Source organism: Pyxicephalus adspersus, chromosome 7 (genome assembly GCF_032062135.1).
Source record: "Pyxicephalus adspersus chromosome 7, UCB_Pads_2.0, whole genome shotgun sequence".
In the NCBI taxonomy this organism is placed as follows: Eukaryota; Metazoa; Chordata; class Amphibia; order Anura; family Pyxicephalidae; genus Pyxicephalus; species Pyxicephalus adspersus.
This window is the reverse complement of record NC_092864.1, coordinates 69,014,368-69,034,905: the sequence shown is the minus strand read 5'-3', so window position 1 is coordinate 69,034,905 and position 20,538 is coordinate 69,014,368. Positions and strand designations below refer to the sequence as shown.

General features: G+C 36.4%; 1 protein-coding gene across 1 annotated transcript in view; it reads right to left on the bottom strand.

Moving 5' to 3' along the window:
* KATNIP (katanin interacting protein) overlaps positions 1-20,538 on the bottom strand; it is a gene marked incomplete in the record, with an annotated part of 37,888 nt that overhangs the window by 12,461 nt on the left and 4,889 nt on the right. The window contains 13 exon segments of the mRNA XM_072418901.1: positions 699-1,409; positions 3,408-4,296; positions 6,266-6,403; positions 8,858-9,052; positions 9,222-9,291; positions 9,825-9,898; positions 11,582-11,727; positions 12,816-13,008; positions 14,045-14,164; positions 14,429-14,502; positions 15,047-15,207; positions 16,121-16,176; positions 18,368-18,417. Of these exon segments, the coding sequence (XP_072275002.1) occupies positions 699-1,409; positions 3,408-4,296; positions 6,266-6,403; positions 8,858-9,052; positions 9,222-9,291; positions 9,825-9,898; positions 11,582-11,727; positions 12,816-13,008; positions 14,045-14,164; positions 14,429-14,502; positions 15,047-15,207; positions 16,121-16,176; positions 18,368-18,417 (2,877 nt within the window).

Here is a 20,538-nt window from a genome sequence, read left to right as displayed (position 1 = left end):
ACAGTTGTGGCATACTCTTTACATTTCTAAATGACTGCTATATCTAACTCTACTCCAAAGGGCCAATTGCCTTTGCAAAGAGAGTGTTCTTTTGTCTTAAAAAGTAAATTACAACACAGATATCGTGGTACCAATATTTTTAATCTTGCATGGGGTAGGTTATGCCACCACCTTTCCTGGAATTTTCATATACACTAACTAACTTATACTACAGTCACTTAAATCTATTTTCTGATACCCTTTTATAGCATGCATATTCTTGGTCTTTAACTCAAAAGACTGACACCTGACAGCAAGCATTCTTAGGCTAAGTACACACATCAGATGGTTCTCATCTGATAATAGCCCCTGGGCTGATATTGGACAAGAATCTGGTGTGTGTACAGTGTTTGTGGTCCCTTGGAACGACGTCCAAGGACGATGAACGAGAAACGATTGTAATGAAAGTGTGTGTGTGTGTGGGGGGGGGGGAGAACGTGGCGGGGTGCTGCTATCCACCCCCTCTCCTATCTATAGAGCAGAACGGCGCTGTATGTACACCACTCATTCATGCACTGTGCAGTCTTTTTTCCTTAGAAAGGATCGTGAAAGATCATTTCCAACGACAACTATTACGCCTGAATATGCACCCTTAGAAAGAGGCCAGTGATAAACATATTATTTACTAAATATCCAAATACATTTAGACAAAAACATACCTCCAGACAGGGTGCCTGATGCCTTGGCAATTTCTCCTTTAAAAATCAGACTGTGATCTAGAACCATTTCAATGTCCTTAACCCCACGAAATGAATGAATTCTTGAGTTATTGTAATTCCATATCCTGATCATGGCTAATTCACACGGGGATACAAAGTCTAAATAAATATATTGAATTTTACCAAGAGTAAATGGTGCAAGCCAAAGATGCATATCATCTTGTGTGTTGTTAACACCATCAATAAGGTTTGACACGACTCTAGGGTCTTTACCAAATGAAGATGAAGTATTTTGATTGGGGGGATTTGCTTCAATTTTTGCTATGGAAACAGGATTGCCTGTGGAAGAATATACTTCAATTCCATTAAGTCCAACATAATGTCTATCCCCCCAGGTACTGAATATTTTAATGCATAGGCGCTGTCCATAAGGTAAGACCGGTATTTCAAACTCCTGTCCATCATCTTTTTCATTTTCATACAGGGTTGCATCTACTGCATTGGGTTCTTTGAAATCTCTTTTTGCTACATTTTGCCTTCCAATTTTTTGCTGTTGCAAAAATTCATCAAAAATATCTCCTTCAAACTCCATATTTGAAATTCGACCATGCTGAGACTGATTGAATTTCAGCAAAGAACTCCATGATTCCATAAGGCTGTTATCTTGATCACGTTTGATACTTTGTTTGACTTCAAAATCTCCTTGGTTACCTACAAATGAAATAATTTGTTAAAAAATGGAAATAAAAATGGTTGTAGAGAATGTTCACTTTGCAAAGTGAATTTTTTTGATACCTTTGTGAATATGTTAAAACAGTTAAAAAAGTTAAATTTCATTTTGAAAATAAACACAGTGATTCAGAGGCAAAAAAAAAAAAGATTAAAATGTACCTAAACTCAGAATTTTTACTTTACATTAAAGGGTAGACAACCAGGATGATCTTAGCTGTTCCTTCTGCCCATACCCAAGCATCCTGGGCCTGCACAGAAGGAGCCCTTTCATCAATAGAAACAAAAAAAGCTGATCTCACACATGCACACTAAGATTTGCAATTTTTTTCACAGTCTACGTCACCCGATCTACGCAGAGCGACATCGGGTGATGTAGGAAGAAGAACCCGGAAGAAAAGAGAAAAAGATGTTGGCGCCAGGTGCACCGGGTCGAAGACAGATACTTAGACAATGCGGGGCCCGATGGAAGAAACCTCCCTACGGATAGACTGCTCTGTGGAATTGAAGGTAAGTGTGATTTTTTTTTGTTTTGGGTTTACTTCTGCTTTAGGGCAGCGGGACTTGGCCTCATTCAGTAAGTTAAGATATACTTTGTGACTAGGTGATATATGCAAGCCACTGGGAGACACACAGGAGTCTGTGTTCCTGCTTATAGTCTGAACAGCCTAAAAATCTAAAATGTTGGAAAGAATCCTTCTTTCTTGAAAATGCTTTTTGGCTTTGTGTCCATATTTTTTTCTTTTCTTTGCTCAGAAACTAGCTGCTAAATATTTGATTTAACCTAAATCCAAAATGGGATCTATTATGGGTATGGCTCAGTGACTAGTACTCGTGCCTATGCAGAATTGGGTCCCAGGTTCGAATCTTGAAAGGGACACTATCTGCAAGGAATTTGCATGTTATCCCCATGTTTGCATGGGTTTCCTTTGGGGTTTCTGGTTTCCTCCCATATTATAAAAATATGCAGTTAGACTGCAAGGAGTTAGTATGTTCTCCCCGTGTTTGCGTGGGTTTCCTCCGGGAACTTCAGTTTCCAATCACATCCCAAAGCTAGTGACATCACTATGGAGTTATTAAAGCACTGCGTAATAGGTCAGCACTATATAAATACCCAAATTTTTACAGTACTTTGCACTTTATTTGGTTTTTCTTTGTGCTTGCCCATCTGCAAATTGAACCCTTGACAGCATTATGCAATTGTACTAGGATGTACATTGTTTTTGTGCCTTTAAATTAACAAAAACAGTTTTATTACATTGTTCTCTTGCAATTGCTAATCCTTATGCTGTTCATACTTGCTCTGTTTTACAGCCTCTGGTTTAAAACTGCAATAATCTTCAAGATGGATTTTTATTTTACTCCAGCAATCTAAATATTTTACCTATACATGTTGACCTTACATTCTCATACAAGTTCATAAAAGCGTACCTAAATGCAACATATTTACTTTACATAGAAGGGTGGACAACCCTTCTAAATAAAGTAAAAATGTTGTTTTTTGGCTTGTTTCTCTAGCTGCTCCTTCTGCTCATGCGTGAGATAGGGGGCATCTTTTTCACCAAGGGGAATCTCATGCATGGACAGTTTTTTCCCCTTCACAACGGCTATGTCACCTGATCTCGCACCTGACCAGTGCAAGATCGGGTGACTGCGAAAGACTGGAAGAGACAAATAGCAATCGCAGCACGACGAGCGCCCCGATCTCAAGAAGGAGCAGCGCCATTGAGGGATCTGCAGTATTAAAGGAAGGTGTAATTTTTTGTTTTTTGTTTAGTTCTGCTTTAAATAGGTTAGTAGAAAGGCAGTTGACTACTGACTGCTGACAAAGACAACAGTAAAGAAACGAAAAGGATGTAGATGTGGGCATTACCTTACAGTATGTTTTTAAAAATATTATTACCTTAAAACTAAAGTACATGTAGTATGCAAAAAATACATTTAGTAATATTCTTCAACATTTTTAAATCACAGACTTACTTTTTGTTGGCAAGATTATATCTCTGTATTTATCATTGTCCAGCTTTTTATCCGAGACATTAAATTTTTTTCTTCTGTCATTGACTGGATGTTCTGATTCAAAAAGTGTATTTGTGCTCCTGGTTTCTAATTCATTACCAATACTCCGAGATGACAAAGAAGAAAGGTTTCTTCTGTTTTCATTTCTGTCTACATGCCCCCTATTTGTAATGAAACCTGGCACAAAATCATTTAGAAGACCATTTTCTTCGCTTTTGAATGTTTTATTTTTAGTAGGCTGAGTACCAGTGAAATCCAGATCCAGCTTCAAAGAACTTTCATTGTGGAAATTCTGTTGAAAGTTGCTTGAAGAAGAAAGCCATTGTGGGGTTTTATTTAATGAGGATTCCACCACTTGTCCAGCAGTTTTTTCTGGTTCTTTTTTCTTAACTAAGTCTTCAAAATCTGTTGAAGAAGTTGAAGTGTCTGGAAACTTTTTAGATGTATGTACATGTCTATGTTCCTCTCTGAATGAATTCTGTTTTCTCCCTTCATCATCATCTTCTTCCTCTTGTGTTGTTACAGATGTTTGTAGCTTGCTGGTACTTCTGGTCAATCCCGAGTAACTTTGAGATGTAGAGGCTTGAAGTAAGGGGCTTAATGTTCCACTTGATGAGAATTGTGGAAAATGGTCATTATTGCCACATGCGTTAAGTTCATTTTCTATATCCATCTGAATTCTTGATGCACAAGAAGGTGGTGGGGAGACAGACTTTACTTGTCCAGTACATAAATCAATAGTGTTATTGTAATCAAATATTTTGTTTCCACATCCTTTCTCTAAGAACCCATCAAACACCAAAGTTTCATTTTTATATATCCTCACATGTTTTGCACCACTGTCAAGATACTGAAAAACAGACAAGTACAAAATACAATAAATAATGTATAAAGTTTTTGAAGAAAAAATGGTAGATTGGCAGCAACCTTAAAATGTTATACATGAAAGGATATTCACATTTCTTAGCTATGAGATTTTTTAAAATGTCTTTGCAGCAATAAATAAGACACATTGGTCTTTATTTACTAATGGCGTTTAGGCTGTTCTCTAACACTCTGTTCAGTAAAAAGGTGAAAATCTGCTTGTTTCAGCCTTGCAATCCAGTTTTTTTTTATACTTTTTTACATGATTGCATATTCTTTGCAAATTAATGGTTTACCACATTCTTTAAACTAAATAAATTATCCCGTACTGAGTGGTCTTTGTTCATATATTCATAGGCAATCTGTACTCTTGCTGTAATTTTCTTGATGAGAAGCAAATCATTTTTCCTGGTGCACCTAGTGAATGCACTTTACCACCCTGTAGATCCTAAAGTAAAATGTTGAGGTTTTCAGGGGCTTATTTTTACTTTCGGATTAAATATTCTGGGTCAGCCAGTCATGAAGAAAATTAGCAGTTCTAAACTACAGTGCTTTCACATTTTATAAATCCACTAACTGTACCAGCCTAAAATCTAGTTATCACTGACCTTTGCAAATAAGTGACATACTTGATTCTTAGTTTGTAGTAGGAGTTGAGTGCTAGGCTTTAGATGTAGGTATAATTCTGGTAAATTTTGATGGTACATGTAGGATCACAGTAGGCTGTTTAATCTTGGAGAAACATTTACAGTAGTCTTTGTGCATAGAACAAGTAAAAGATAGAAGTTTCAATGCAATTGTGAGTATCTAGACTAAACACACATTTTGACCATATAAGAGGTCTCCCCCATCATCAGGGCTGGATTATATTAGTAATACGTATGGATTGGTTGGTACACACAGCAAAGGATTATAGTTTGGCTGTCTGCACAAACCAACTTTTACAGTCTAGACTTTTATCACCATTATATTTCAGCCCTGATGAATAAGGACTTCGGATACCCCGAAACATGTTGGCATCAAGAAAGTTTAATAATTACACACCAGAGGATTAGTCCTCTCTCTTTCTTGACACTTAGGACAGGTATTATTTTGGGTACTAAATACAGAAAAATCTTGAGTAGATTTTTTTAAAGATTATGGTACCAACAGCACCAGGCAAATAGACACAATTATATTGATTGTACTAATTGGTATCAAGATTGAAATATTTCTAAAACAAACTTTTTAACATGTCACCTGTAATGGTGAGAAATTCCTTAGTTTTGACACTTGGTAAACCCCCAGATTTCTTTAAACACTTATTCAATCATTCCCAAACTCCCATACAAGTTTTAGATATAGTTTCTAGTGTGTAAAGTTAACCAGTTTATTAATTTTTATGGCTAACTGGTTTATTATGCTGCAAACACATATTACTATTACATCCTACATATACTGCAATATCAAATACCAATATACATAGCAAACATATCACAAAGTAATTCAAGTAATTAATCATCCACAAAAAGAAGAACTAGATGAAGAATATTGATTAAATTAATATGTTTGAAAACAATGTTGGGTTTGATACGCTTTCCTTTTTGACCAAAATTGTATTATAAGGCTACACTAAGATGTTAACTTTTCATCAAAGGAAAGCAAGAACTGTCCAATTTTACATACTTTACCTGTCTGACCTACTGACAAAGGTTATGAAACACTTTTATCTAATTTATTGTAACAGTCTCAATCATCACATAACATGTTTTAATGAAGACATAGGTACACTAAACATTACACATTTTAATGCAGAGGTTCCTGCACAATGACTTACCTTGTTCGTCAAATCCTGCAGAGTTTTAAAATACAAAGCTACAAAGGTAAATCTGCTCTCAAACTTGAGACAATTACAGTGATTTAGTATAAGGGGGAGGGGGAGTCGGCAAATACTATAATAAGCTGCTGCTACTTACACTGAGCATCTTGTTATAATTCCAGATCTTCACCTTGCATATGTCAAAATCACATGACCGAGTAGGATTTCGGATAACAAAATAAAGCTGCACAGGAGGATGGAAAGGGCACATCCACATGAAATCTTCTTTTGTAGTCTAAAGGAGACAGTTATGGTTATGGAAACGTGTAAATGTCTTTTATTCAGCTTTTTTTTTCACATATAAAGAACAATCATACAATCACAATTAGAGTATATCTCATTATTATTAATATACAGTATATATAAAGGGCCAACATATTAGGCAGCCCTGTACAAAGTCCATAGTCATGTCACTAGCTGTCCCTCAAAGGGGCTCATAGTCTAATATCCCTACCATAGTCATATGTCATTAATACAGTCTAAGGTCAATTTTGGGGGGAAGCCAATTAACCTAACTGCATTTTTTTGGAATGCGGGAGGAAACCCAAGTACCCAGAGGAAACCCACACAAACACAGGGAAGAACCTGCAAACTCTATGCAAATAGTGTCTTGACCGAGCTTTGAACCTGGGACCTAACGCTGCAAAGGCCTGCTAACCACTGAGCCACTGTGCTGCACTATATATGAACAGCTTTAAATTAAAATATTTCTCAGACAGTATGTAAATAAACATAATACCACGAAAGGATGACACACAGCAATCTCATTACTAGCTGCTAAGGACAGATACAGTAACCTCTGTTTAAAAAAAGATATTGAAGGGACATTTAGTTGCCGATCAGTTATACCTTAAATCCACCCTGGGGGATTTGGTGGCTTTATTCCTAAATTATGTTAAATAAATTATAGCTCCACTCTCAGTTTTCTGACCCACTTTTGAAACCCTAATATTTTATATTGAGCTGGTATTTTAATATTCAGCCAGTTTAAGGTTATATAATTTATAAATTTAACATTGTGATGGTTGTGATTACAGATCCTGTATAAAATATCTTGTTCTTTGTATAGTAGATACAGTTTAATCACACAACTAAACCATGTGCTTAGTGGGGTTAACTTATTTCTATAGTTACAAAGTTTAAAATAATGTTGAGAAGACATAGAAACCCTATCAGGGTTTTTTTTGTTACCCCAGATATCCTCATACTTCCAGTCCCTGTCACACAACAAATAAGGGAATGGATGGCATCAGCATGTTTGCATAGTGATATTTATTTAAGATTTTATAGTGTACCCCCCATGACTGATGTCTAGTCATACACCTTTACCAGGGATTATAAAATGTCCTTTAGTTGTTGGATGATCAAGCCACTGCGTTTTGTCTATGAATTATTCTCCCTCACAGGTAATAAATCCTTTCCCTACTTGCAGGAACATTGGGCTTTACCTTCCAGTAAACTGTTTCGCTATATGCAGATTAGCCATTATTTGAAATCTCTATTAAAAGCCACGTTGCGTCTCCTTTGCAAATTACGCCATTTGAATCTTGCTGTTTGCGTAATCCGTACCCCTCGGGTTTTGTATCTTCTTTTTATGCGACTCTAGTCCATATAAATACTTGCTGCCCGTACTATATGTCCAAATGGGAGGATGACCTAGACTCTGTAGTAGCCCCTGAAAGTTGGGATGCTATTTGGCAGGCTATAGCTAAATGCGCACCTAATATTACTGCTCCATAAAACATTATTTTGATGGTATTTAACACCCAATAAAACAGCCGAATTTATTCCTAATGGCACATCGCAATGTTTTAGGGCTGCGGGGCTACTGGTTCCTATCTTCATATATGGTGGGACTGCCCAGTGGTTCGTCGACTTTGGATCAGGGTTTAAAACCATATTAGATTAGTCTTGAATGTGTCCATAAAAGCAAAATCCATGGGAAGCGTTCTTACATATGCCAAGCCCATCTTTGAGGAAACAGCAGTGTGAACTTATAACACTTATATTTTTGGCCACCCACCAAACAATAGCGGCTGCCTGGAGAAAGCCCTTTCTTTCTCCGCTGTCATATCCCGAGTTTCCAATACTATGGTACTAGAAAAGAAGACGGCCACAGGTCCCGATACCCTCACTAAATTCTATAAAGTCTGGACCCCTTGGTAAGATCATTATAATGCTCCTGACTGAGATTGCAGGTTACTACTACTTTGATTAGCATTACTGAGTTATAATTTGCACAACTTGAATTTCATGTTCATGTTCATTTTTTACATTCTCACCCATGATAGTTCTTGTTCATTTTTTTATTTGTTATTGTTCACAGATCTGGTATATTGCACCTTGGAAAGACATTTTCTTTTTCCCACTGTATGTGTCTATGTCTTTATATATCTTTTTTTCTTGTATGACTTCTTATTGTAAAAAAACTAATGAAAATTTATTGAAAACAAGATTCTATAGTGTACACTTAATGACAACAGCGCTGAATGAAAATCTTTGGTTTCTATTTGTAAAACAGGGAATCCAATTCCCTCAAACATAAATAGAGCCTTATCTGTTAAGGTTAAGATTATTTTTTTTAACAACACGGCTACACAACACTATTTTTGTCAGAGTCCCATTTTCTTTTTCTAGCTGTAGTTTAGAGTATATTTTCCTACAAGAACAGGTAAATTCTGGCACTCACCTTAAATTTTCCATTGACCAAACACTGAAGATCCCCAGGAAAATCAGCATTTCTTATGTCTATGTCGAGAGGGGACACATATACTTTCTGATTCTTCAAATCAAAAAACTGGACTTCAGTCAAACCCACAAAATGAGGATTCCCCCAATTGGATATAATTTCGACTGTAACATATATTGCATCTTTTACGGTGGGCTAAAAAAATATGCAACAAAAATGTTTATTATATTTAACATTGCCAAACAATTTAAGGGAATTGCCATTAAAACAGAATTAAAAGATCATATACATTTCCAATGGAGTAATTAATTATAACTAGCTAACACACATTTGTAAAAAAAAAATTGTATCTGAATCGGCCTACCTTCAGATCGGGACTACATGAAGATTTGTCATCAGCATTTTGAAATAGCTTTAACAATTTCTTCTGTTGGCTAAAAAGAAAAAGAGAACCTTTATGAGAGGTATTACACACAATAGTACACATACAGTAGACTTACAGTACTGCACCACAAAAAGCACACTGCAAAGCTGCAAAACATTGGAATAATTAGGACTTGTAAATGAAAGTTATTATCACTTTCAGTTGGCTGTAACCAGATTTATTTCAGTTCAGCACAGGTTAGTACAGTAAAAAAAAGTTTCTTTCTTACTATGTGGTATTTTGCACAGATTTCTCTTCTCTATTGGAACTGTATTATATAGTGTTATTCCACTAAAGGGATAATGATATTAACCTGCAAAATACAGGATTGTGTTAGCACTGTCATCCAAAAAAAAAAAAAGTTTAGAGGAAGCCACTGACTGGATGCAAGAATAGTTCTATTTAGATTCCACTAGCCTCCTCTTGCTTACAACAATACCTAGTCTTATGGCCAGCTACATACATCTGACATTTCAACAATGAGAAACACCCATTTGGAAAAAAAAGCAATAACTGAATAATTAAAAGAAAGTTGATAGCTACCTTGAATTAACAGAGCCAGTTCGTTCAACAGTTGGTGAATCCACATTTTCAATCTTCCTATCCGTGGCTAAAAACTGATTAAAGAAAAAAGAAAACATATATAATAAATAAAAAAGAATAATTGAGAAGTTTGTAGAAATGGCAAAGCATTGCATGTAATCCAAGTGAATACTTGATGAGGTAAAAAGTCAAACTGCAAAATTGTTCTGATGTCTTAGGTTCTGTTTAGGAGATGAATAGAACATTACCTATAGAGCTGTATCCCTTTAACTGAACCTCTATTTCACACATACGCAAAAAGGATCTACACTGTTGTTTCTTTCCTATGACCTGGACATGGTTATGTTCATAACAAAATGGCTGTTGATATGCAACAAGAATGCTCATATTTGTGCAAGGTAACACAAAACCTTTTATCAAATCTCAGAGTTGTTAGTACATATGAAGGCAAAAATATTCACCTGGTAAAATGTGGAGAACATGAAACTGAAGACCAGGTGGCAGCCTTGCAAACTTGGAAAATTTACAAAAAACTCTTAAAAGGAGAGAGCCTTAATGTTTGATGAAATATATTTCCAAAACCTAAGCAAAGTATGGATGAAACTCTTAGAAATGGTTGTCTCTTAAAACCTGGGGTTCAACCACTATGCTAATAAAGCCAGCAATCAACGGTAGATCTGGAGAATCTGAATGACCACCCATTTGTTAGAAATCTTTGGAATACCACACATATATAAATGATAAATGGGGATTATAAGGATATAAAGGATAAATATGGGATTATAAGAACCACCAAAATACTATGAGAAGAAAACAGATCAGTATGCACTGACATAGCTGGGTCATTATGCTCTACTCTGGATTCAGACCCCTTTGCAACAGCAAGATTTTTTGTTTCTCTGCAAATGACTAATGTCTAACTTTAAATAGTCTTGTCCGGACTACTGTAGCCTCCTACTCTCTGGTATTCTAAGAAAATAGGTTGCTGAAATACCAAATTCTTCTTTCTCTGTATTTTAGACAACAGTTTTATGGGTACTTCAAGGGACCTAGCTTTAGGAAAATGCTGGATGTCATTCGCCATACAGATCTTATTGATTAAATATTATTATCATCATTTTTATTTAGTAGAGTTGTTATTCTTAAAAGGAAAAAAAAATATTTATGAGCACATATTTTCAGTTATAACTACGATTAAAAAATGCAACGCCTACCCATCACATATGCTTGTATTAGTTTACAATGGACCAGTCACACCAGGCCTGCAAATTAAACAGAATAACTACAGTTTTGGGACCATCTCAGCATAGAAAATGTCTGTTCATTCTAAATAAAGTAACACCAGAAACAACAGATGGCAAGGAACATCTGTTATCAGTTGAGAGATGTTTTTACATTTAAAAAACGAAAGGCTAATTAACTTTTCTTGTATAAAAAGTATAAGTCTATTGAGATATAAAACTCAATCTGAGCGTGTAAGACTTCTTAGCTTTCTAAAGACAGCTGAGGGTAAATGTAGGAGTAGGAATGGGGTATGAAATCCACCTAAACCTATAATATAGTTAATGAAGTTACATACATCTGGGTTCCTTAGGCTTTTAATGTTGAAATATTCGACCATCATATTTTTTTTAGAATAAAGAAAAGATATTCAGTTTGTAAGAACCAAGAGAAATGTAAATGTATGTCCTTACATATTTTATGTTACAGTGCCATGACTCATTGGTAAAATTTTCACAACTATCAGGTGGGTTTACCGTCTGTCTGCTGCTTGCTCTTTCAATTGCTTTGTTTTCCCGTCGCATTGCATTTATAACTTCATAGGCAGAATGGTCGGGATCTTGGATACTTGAAACATTTTTCTTTGATGCAGATAGCACCCTTGCTTGACGATTTCCTCGATCTAAAATTAAGAAAAAAGTGACATTAGTAAAATCAATACATACATGTTTAGTTTTCTTGACATGTTTTATTTAAAGGTGTCACTAGTTTTGTGAGTTATATGGTGTTTATTCATACTTTAAAATATTTTAGTACAGCTTCAGAAACCGTTCTTTAAACAATATTTAAAAAGTCACGATAGGGAAATTAATAAATAACTGAGCTTATATTATGCAGTCTGTTACTAATACAGACATTTATATTCTTCTAAATTCACTTTGAACAAAGTTTTATTACTATACTTGATGAAGAAAAAAGCAAACAAGTATAAACCCAAATTCTAATAGGGAGTTTTAGGTTAATACAGCAACATTTTTCTTAGTCATTTCAATAAAATCTGAGTATTGTAGGCACCCTCCCTAGTTTTATATGGTTTGTTTAAAGTGTACCTGCTGGTTTTGGCTGGACTGATTGGCCCAGGTAAAAATGTGTCAGATGCATAATGTGGGCAACTAACAGTTTGGGACATTAATCTTTCATAGGGAAGCTTGTTAATATTAAAGAAAACAGAAAGTAGTTTTGATCTAGTGGCACATTGAACAGGTAATAAAAAAAAACTTTGTTTTAAATCCAAAATGTCAGCTTTACATCAAGATAGTTAGAATTTTTTCAGCAATGACAGCTTATATAACCTCTCAGTGGTGAAACTGATACAGACCTTAAACATTCAGAAAAATACATAATAATATGCCAGCAATATGCACAGAGTTTTCATGGATTCAATGGCATCAGCCCTGCCCAGTTTCTTAAGACAAAGCTACTTGGACCCACATACTTTCCATCATCACAACACAAAAGTTAATAATTCTGTAGTCCTAAAATAAGGTTCAGGAAAGCTAAATACTGCCCTTAAGACACGGACAACAATACAAACATGACTATACTGACTCTTCCCACATGAGCCAAAACTAGTATAAGTCTTGAATGGAGTTCTGCTATAGGAGTAACAAAAACTAATGGCTCTTTTTAGCTCTCCTACTTTACTCATCTTTTTCTTTTTTATTGCATTTAGATGAAAATGTAAAAACAAAAAGAAGAAAGTTTACTTACCATTACATTCCAGGACAACTAAATTTCCTGGCAGCAGTTTTTGTTGCCGAGCAGCTAAAGGTATGGACTTTATTTCAGTAGCTTCCTTTGTTTCATCTTCTAGGATTTCTTCAATATTGTCATATTCATCTTCTGAGCTGTCACTGTCCCCATGCCGCAAGCACAAACTCTGCTCCAATTTTTCCCTTAAAGTCTGGAAAAACAGCCTCTATTATCATAACATCAATTTCAGAATGTTTGATTCTAGTGTGAAAAACTGATGTCAAATTTATAAAAGTAAATTGATTTCAAGCACATCTGTGCCCTGTAGACATTGAACTAATTGCATCCTTGTACCTTCTGGCTGCTTTAAATGAAAAGTTATTCTATTCCAAAGTTCCTTAAAAATGTCACAAAATACAAGAAGGATAGCAGGCTGCCAAGATTCATCTATAAAAGAAAAATAGCCAAGGCATTGTTCACAAAGGCATTGAGAACATCAGTTCATGGGTGGCCAGTCACCGAAAGACCCAACTGTCAAAATGAAAGTGTTGTTTGGACTGGCGGTCAACAAATTTCTCTCTATTGTGTTAATTTATATCCTATGGGCGAGACATGAGCATGGCTGATGGCGGTGAGAAGGTTATAACACTACCAAAACCACAATGCCAGTGGAATTTGAGAAAAACATTCTCCAAAAATGTTTTCAATCCTGGAACAGATCCATTCCAGGTTTGCCACATCGCCCAAGTTCTCCCATGACAGTCTATCTTCCCCAGTCTTGGACAGCTTGAATAAATCAGGCCCATTGTGTCTGTAACGGACACCTACCCCTGCTTTCTGTGCTTTCTACTTTACATACTGTTCAAACCTTCTAGACATAGGAGCTAACTTATTCCTAGAGGAACTGATGTCTAGTGTTCCCCAATAATATACTAGAAAAAAGGATTTGAATGGTAAGCTCAACAAATCCTTCAATTATCATAAACTGACAGTGAAGATTAGCATACTGCTAGTGACTAAATGTGATTTGTTTTAGGAGTATTTCAACAAACATCAAAAAAACTGCAATTTATTTTATCAAATGCATATATGTACTCAGTTACTCAGATCTACTACTCAGTTCAGATCTACTGCATCTTGACATAAAACTGTAAGGCATAATCTGATGTAAAAATATGACCTCTAAAATCAGTAACCTGAAATTTACCCCAAACCCACAGGAAAAAAAAATAAAAGAAAAGAATTACCTGTTGTTTATCACTCTGGTCAGAATGCACATCTTCATCAGTTTCAAAATCTTCTGAGTAATTCACATTTGGGGCAATATGGACAGCTAATCCATTTTCAGATTTAATGTTTATAGAACTCTACAAATATTGGACACAGAAGTAAGTAGTGATCACATATCAAAAAAAAAAAAAAAAATAGAAATATATTTACAATATATATATGTGGTATATCAAGTCTAAAAATGCAAAAGTCATATAAAAGAATTTAGGGTAAACATTGTAACAATAACACAAAAATATGTTCAGTGAAAACACTTTGCATTCTTACATTAATAAGGTTGGCATTATTTCAAAGTAGCAATACTAAATGTCTAATAACTAATAAAAATGTATTTCTGGTACCTGTATCCATGCTTTTCTTTGAATCTTGCCTGGAGCTGTATGATTTCTCCTCCCGAAAACAATTGTTCCATTATCTAAAACAAAAATTGCCACAATGGACAAAATGAAGTCCAATAACACCTCTTTTTAACTAAAACAAATACCACTAGAAAATATGCTGAGCCTTTAAAATTACCAGTTTATTGTGCTGTTATTTCTGTCTGTATAGCCTAAAACATATATTTTGATATGATCACCATTTATGTGTATTGGCATCCTGTACTGGCCAGCCCGTTGTTCAGAAAGGATTAATTTATGAATGATTTAGTGTTAGATACCATCCCTGTATATATTTTTTTTAATTTGGAACATACAAATCCAAATCCTAATCATTTTTACTTAAAAACCTGTTTAAATGTATGTTGTGGATATTATGAAAGGGGAAGAAGCAGCAGAGGAGCCCCGAATAGACCAGCCTGATTGGTAAGTGTCAGTGACAGTGTCTCTTAAAATTAGGTTTTACAGTTGTCCGCCCCAAACTCACACTACATAGATCAATTTGCAACTCAATTGACAAAGGGAGACTAACAGAGAAATTATGTGATAACATTTTTATTTGCTCTTGAAAACAATACGCACCTTTTTCTTCTCTGGTTCTTATAGCAGTTTTTGGTATATTGTGTGTGCTACAATGTTTTCTCAACTCAGCATTTGCTCCATTTATATAGACAGAAAATCCTTGTTCCAAATGTTCTAATTTGACTTGTGTAGGATCCTTTGCTTTGCTTATATTTTGTGCCCTAAAAACAATACATAGTAATGTAACACAGGTGAAGCTTTGATCACTAAATACTAAAAAAGACAAAATAATTACCCCAGTATCAATACCAAAATGTAAATCCAATTGGACATTTAAACTTAGAAATTAACAATTTATTTATCAAACAACCATATTGCTGGTTTGCTACATGAGATGCTATGAATATATTCCTTAAAGTTGAGACCTGGATAAGGATTATAGGGATAATATATTGGTCATATATAAGCAGGTACATTTCAAACTACATGTCCTGCACGTCCTCTATTGCAGTGGTCGCCAACCTTTTGGACGTCATCGACCACTAAATTTTTGGACTCCGGACTGGGAGCCGTGTCACTCAAATAGGAAGAAACAGAGAGGCGTCATGATGCCAGAACCTGGCCACTCTCCCATTGCCGGCTCAGTCCAGAGACAAAACCTGCACACTGCCTTGAGCCTGCGACACATATGGAAGACATGGTCCGCAGCTCTGGCCTGTGCGTCCCCCTAAGCAGGGTCTTTCTTCTGACTCCGCTGGGGGGTGCATCAGCCAGAGCAGCGGACTATGTCTTCCATATGCGTTGCAGGCTCAAGGCAGTGGGCTGGTTGTGTCTCTGGACACGCGGACCACAGGTTGGGGACCACTGCTCAATTGCACCAGGACCTGATACTGCTGGCAGTGTACCTCATACTTGCCTGTGACATACACAAAGAGTGTTTGAAAATATTTTAATTAGTTTTTGGCCTTTACATTTCACAGCAACAAGTTTATTTGCACGATAATGTTATAAAATAGAACGTTAGAAAATGATAGGCAGTATGATCCTGATGATCAGACTAAACTTTTCAAACTCTTAACCACAATTTGTTTAACTTGCTGTTTGATTTCAAACCCAAATATTTCAGCATCTTACCTGTTTTTCTGTTGGAGATATAATAAATAATCATCGTGCTTCTCATCAAAGTCACTCTGATTAAAGGAAATAAAAACAAAAACATAACAATCTTTAGTTTAGGTGGAAGTACAAACATTAGCTCAGTGGCTAGAACTTTTGCTTTGCAACACCAGGGTCCCAAGTTTAAGCTTTAGAAAAGACAATATCTGCATGTGGTTTGTATGTTTGTGTGGGTTTCTTCTTACAGAGTAATATAGTTAATGACATAGGACTATGGTACAGATTTTAGATTGTAAGCTTCTTTAAAAGACAGTTTATGACATGACTATGGACTCTGTAAAGTACCATTGTAAGTGCTAAATAAATGCATTAATCAATAGAGATATGCATGCAATATGCCTTTGAAATTCTTAGAACTAAGAAACCAGCTAATAAATGAAAGCTTATTCAAGTCTGGTGACATTTCGTAGAAATATAAGGAGTAGATTGAAGACTGGAAAGATAGATATAAAGACTTTACAGGTGGAAAAACAGATCTTTGTGTTTAATTCATGCGGAGCGAGCCTTACTGTGATCCATGACATCACGAAAGGGCCTTTTACTCAATGAATCACCAAATACTCTACGAATTGAATGCAACTAGAGAAAACTGTGAGAGAATGCAGACATACGAAAGAAATACATCAGAGATGTATTTCATGAAACTGCTAGAATTCGCTACTAATAAAGCTCTGCTAAACTACTGCAAAGGATCCCTAATGATATAAATTGATTAGTTTACAGATTACAGAAACCTCTGCTGTGGGAAGAGTATGTGAAAGTAGTAAGCCCTGGCAACGTTGCAAGTGTTTCTCTTGCTTGGCTTCTGTGGGTATGCAGTGGTATATTGAAAAGCATTGCTGTGTACCTGCAAAAAGGTGAGCACTGCTGAGTGTTGTGTATAATATGTGCTGCAGGAACTAAAGGTGACATTTATTAAAATAGAGTACCTGGCATTGCAGCTTGCACTCCTAACTTGCTACAACTGACAGCCCTCACTGTTATTTATATAAGTATTTTGAGAGATATGAGAGCTGGACCAGTGTATGTGGATAATTGTTTTGTTTAGGCAGCCAGATAATCTTTTCCACTTACGTCCTGAGTACCGATTTAAAACACAGGCACCATGGCCATTAATCTCAGTGGCTTATGTGGGTCCCGGCAGCTTGTTGTGCTGGAACCAGCAGCTGTCTGTGAAAATCATGCTTTAACATTTGTGTTCCTTATAGGCCACAGCAGGATCTATTATATATGATTAACGGGTGGAGAAGAAAAAAAATAGAAATGGGATAGACAGCACAGAAAAAGTAACACAATGTAAAAGAAACTGGCATAGTTTGACCTAGGGCTCTACTTTGCTGTTTTCCATTGTTTCTGTTATTTGAGAAAATTGTTATTTGAGGGTGGAGAAGAAAAAAAATAGAAATGGGATAGACAGCACAGAAAAAGTAACACAATGTAAAAGAAACTGGCATAGTTTGACCTAGGGCTCTACTCTGCTGTTTTCCATTGTTTCTGTTATTTGCTTTCTCTTAATAAAGAATGTAAAATTTAGAGAAAACACACTACAATCCGCAAGGGCTCCTAGAGCCATAAAATGAATGCTAAAGGGGCACAGCTTGGGCACCAAGAGCATAGAATATGACAAAATGTAAAGTAAATGTGTGCGTTCTCAAAGTTGGGCAAAGAAACAAGTTTTTAATGCCCAGCTTCCTCCATCCTGTATTTCTCTGCTCCTTTGTTTGCCCATAAGAGGGAATAGAAATACTAGTACTAATACTAATACTAAAATATGAGGATTATGTGACTCGCTCCCTCCTATGGTCCTAATTTACTAAAACACTCCGAGACTTAATAAAATAGACTATCATGGGTGAACCTGGAAAGTGCTGAGTCCCCCAGCTGCACCATTGATAGTCTATCTTCTCCAGTCCAGGAGAGTTTTAATAAATCAGACCCTATGGCCCCAATTTATAAAGCTCTTCAAGGCTGGAGAGGATACACCTTCTTCAATGAAACTGGGTGATCCAGCAAACCTGGAAAGGATCTGGTCCAATATTGAAAAATTTGCTAGCATAATAAATCAGGCCCATTGTGTCACAACTTGTGATTGGTGACTGATCACGGGCTGCTCCATGGGGGCAAGGGGAAATCCTCCATTAGGTAAAAATCAACCCACACAACAGATTTCATATGTAAGTAAAACATCTGAGAAAAAGTGCTCACCACATTTTTAGATCTGGAATGACTTCTTTCATTACTCCGCATAGATCTACCTAAAATACATACAACACGGTCAGTATATTGTTCTCCTTTTTTTGCAATTTTCGTTGAAAATTATACAAGATAATTATAGAAATAAGGCAAGGATGAAATAATAGGCTACATTAAAAGATACAAACAAGACGTATAAACTTTATGGACCTGTGAGGAACATTTACTGCATCAAATCTCTGAAAGTCAAAAAAGTCATAGGTATAGTCTGATAGGAACAGATAAAATGAACTTTTCTTTTATTAAATTTATTCTAAATATACACAAACATCCAGACATATTAAAATAAATATTTGCTATGTTACATATTACATTTGGATCACATACAATATTCTGATTGTAAACAATCAACATAAACTTCTGCCTAAACATATCACAGGTGAGTATACAAGTATCATATAGCCAATAAGTTTCCTATATGCCGTTCAATGATGTCAGGAATCCTTGAAATTATAGGCAGGAAGAATAGGTGTTTTTTAACTTCCTAATGTTTTTCACAGTTAAAAAATGAACTGCATTCTCAGGAAATGATAAAAGCGTGTATGTGAGGATCTGATAATGCAATGCAATCCAGAATGCCTAATGCAGCAAGAACATGGATAGAAAAACATTGGCTTGGAAAAACAAAATGATATTAGTCTGAAGGTATCCAATTTAATAATGGCCAGAAGGTAAGTAAAATAAACCTTACAGCCATCGAGAAGTATCATGCTGACTGTCCGTGCTGTCAGAAAGAAAGCTTTATCCATGATCTAGCACAGGCGTAGGCAAACTGCAGCCTTTAGGCCAGATACGGCCTAGCCGGTAGTTCGTTCCGGCCTAACGACCCCTAGATGATCCGGCTCTGGAACCGCGGGTTGCCGGCGGATCGGCCGGGGGCGTTAGGGTATCCTGGAGCCACCCCCTTGCTGTGGCTCCCCTATTTATATTTATACGTTGATACTTCCGTTGCCGCGGTAAATAGGGAAGGCTCCCTTAAGGTAAATCCCTCTCCTCCGGAATGCATACGGAAGAGAGGGATTTCACTTCAGCGGGCGTTGCCTGGTGGTGGGCGGAGCCATTAGGGCGGGTCCAGCCTAGTGTTCTCCTGCCCACCCCATAAATGGCCTAGTAGTGGCTATAAAACTTTGCCGACCCCTGTTCTAGCAGCTTACTCTATCCTCATGTTATAACATAATTAGGTACATATCTGTGATATATGAACATTTCTATACATTTAGTTTATTTAGAGGCCCTGCAAGCATATAAAAATATCAGCTTAAATGCCAGAAATGCGCTTAGCTCCTATGCCATGTTGTGTACTGACAACAAGCAAAACTTTTGTGGACCGAGAGGTTCAAGGTTTGCCCAGTTGTCATTTGCTTATCTACTTAAACCCTCCAATTGTCTAGGAATTCATTGCAGCTCAGAAGAAAAACCAAAGAAAAAAAAGATTTTTCAAGCTTAAAGACCATCTGTAATTTTTGCCAGGGGTTGTGTTTCACCAATGCAATGTTTATTTAGTTGTTTGTTGAAGATCCAAGAGAGCCAGAGAATTTTGGTGAGGTGCATCATCTTTATCGAAGCTGTGAGCAAAGTACCTTGAGCTGAAGCCCAAAGAGTACTAAGAACCTGGAAACTAAGAAACCAGAAAATGATTTGCAGAAAGGCTTCCAACTGGACAGGACTGCAATTAGAGCTGCCAGTGTAACTGTAGATGTCTTGAAAGACATGCAGCTATACAAAAGAAGCTGCCAGTAGATGTGAGATGTAGTCAGCAGCATGATTAGCTCATTTCCTTACATGTAGAAGATTAAACCTCTATGAATACAGAGAAACAGAAATTAGTAATGACTCTCTTACAGCTTTAATTTGTTAGGGTATGGTTAGATGTGGCCATCTATTGCTAAGTACCGTATTTTTTGCCGTATAAGACGCACTTTTTCTTCCCCAAAACTGGGGGGAAAAGTTGGTGCATCTTATACGACAAATACCATGTTTCCCCGATTTTTTATAAAATAATTAAAATAAGATACTCACCCGATACCCGATCCTGTGTGTGTCTCCTCGATGCTGGCTGCAGTGTGTGTCTCCTCCTGCAGAGCGAAAGAAGCCGGCACACACGCCCCCGCGATTCTGAACCA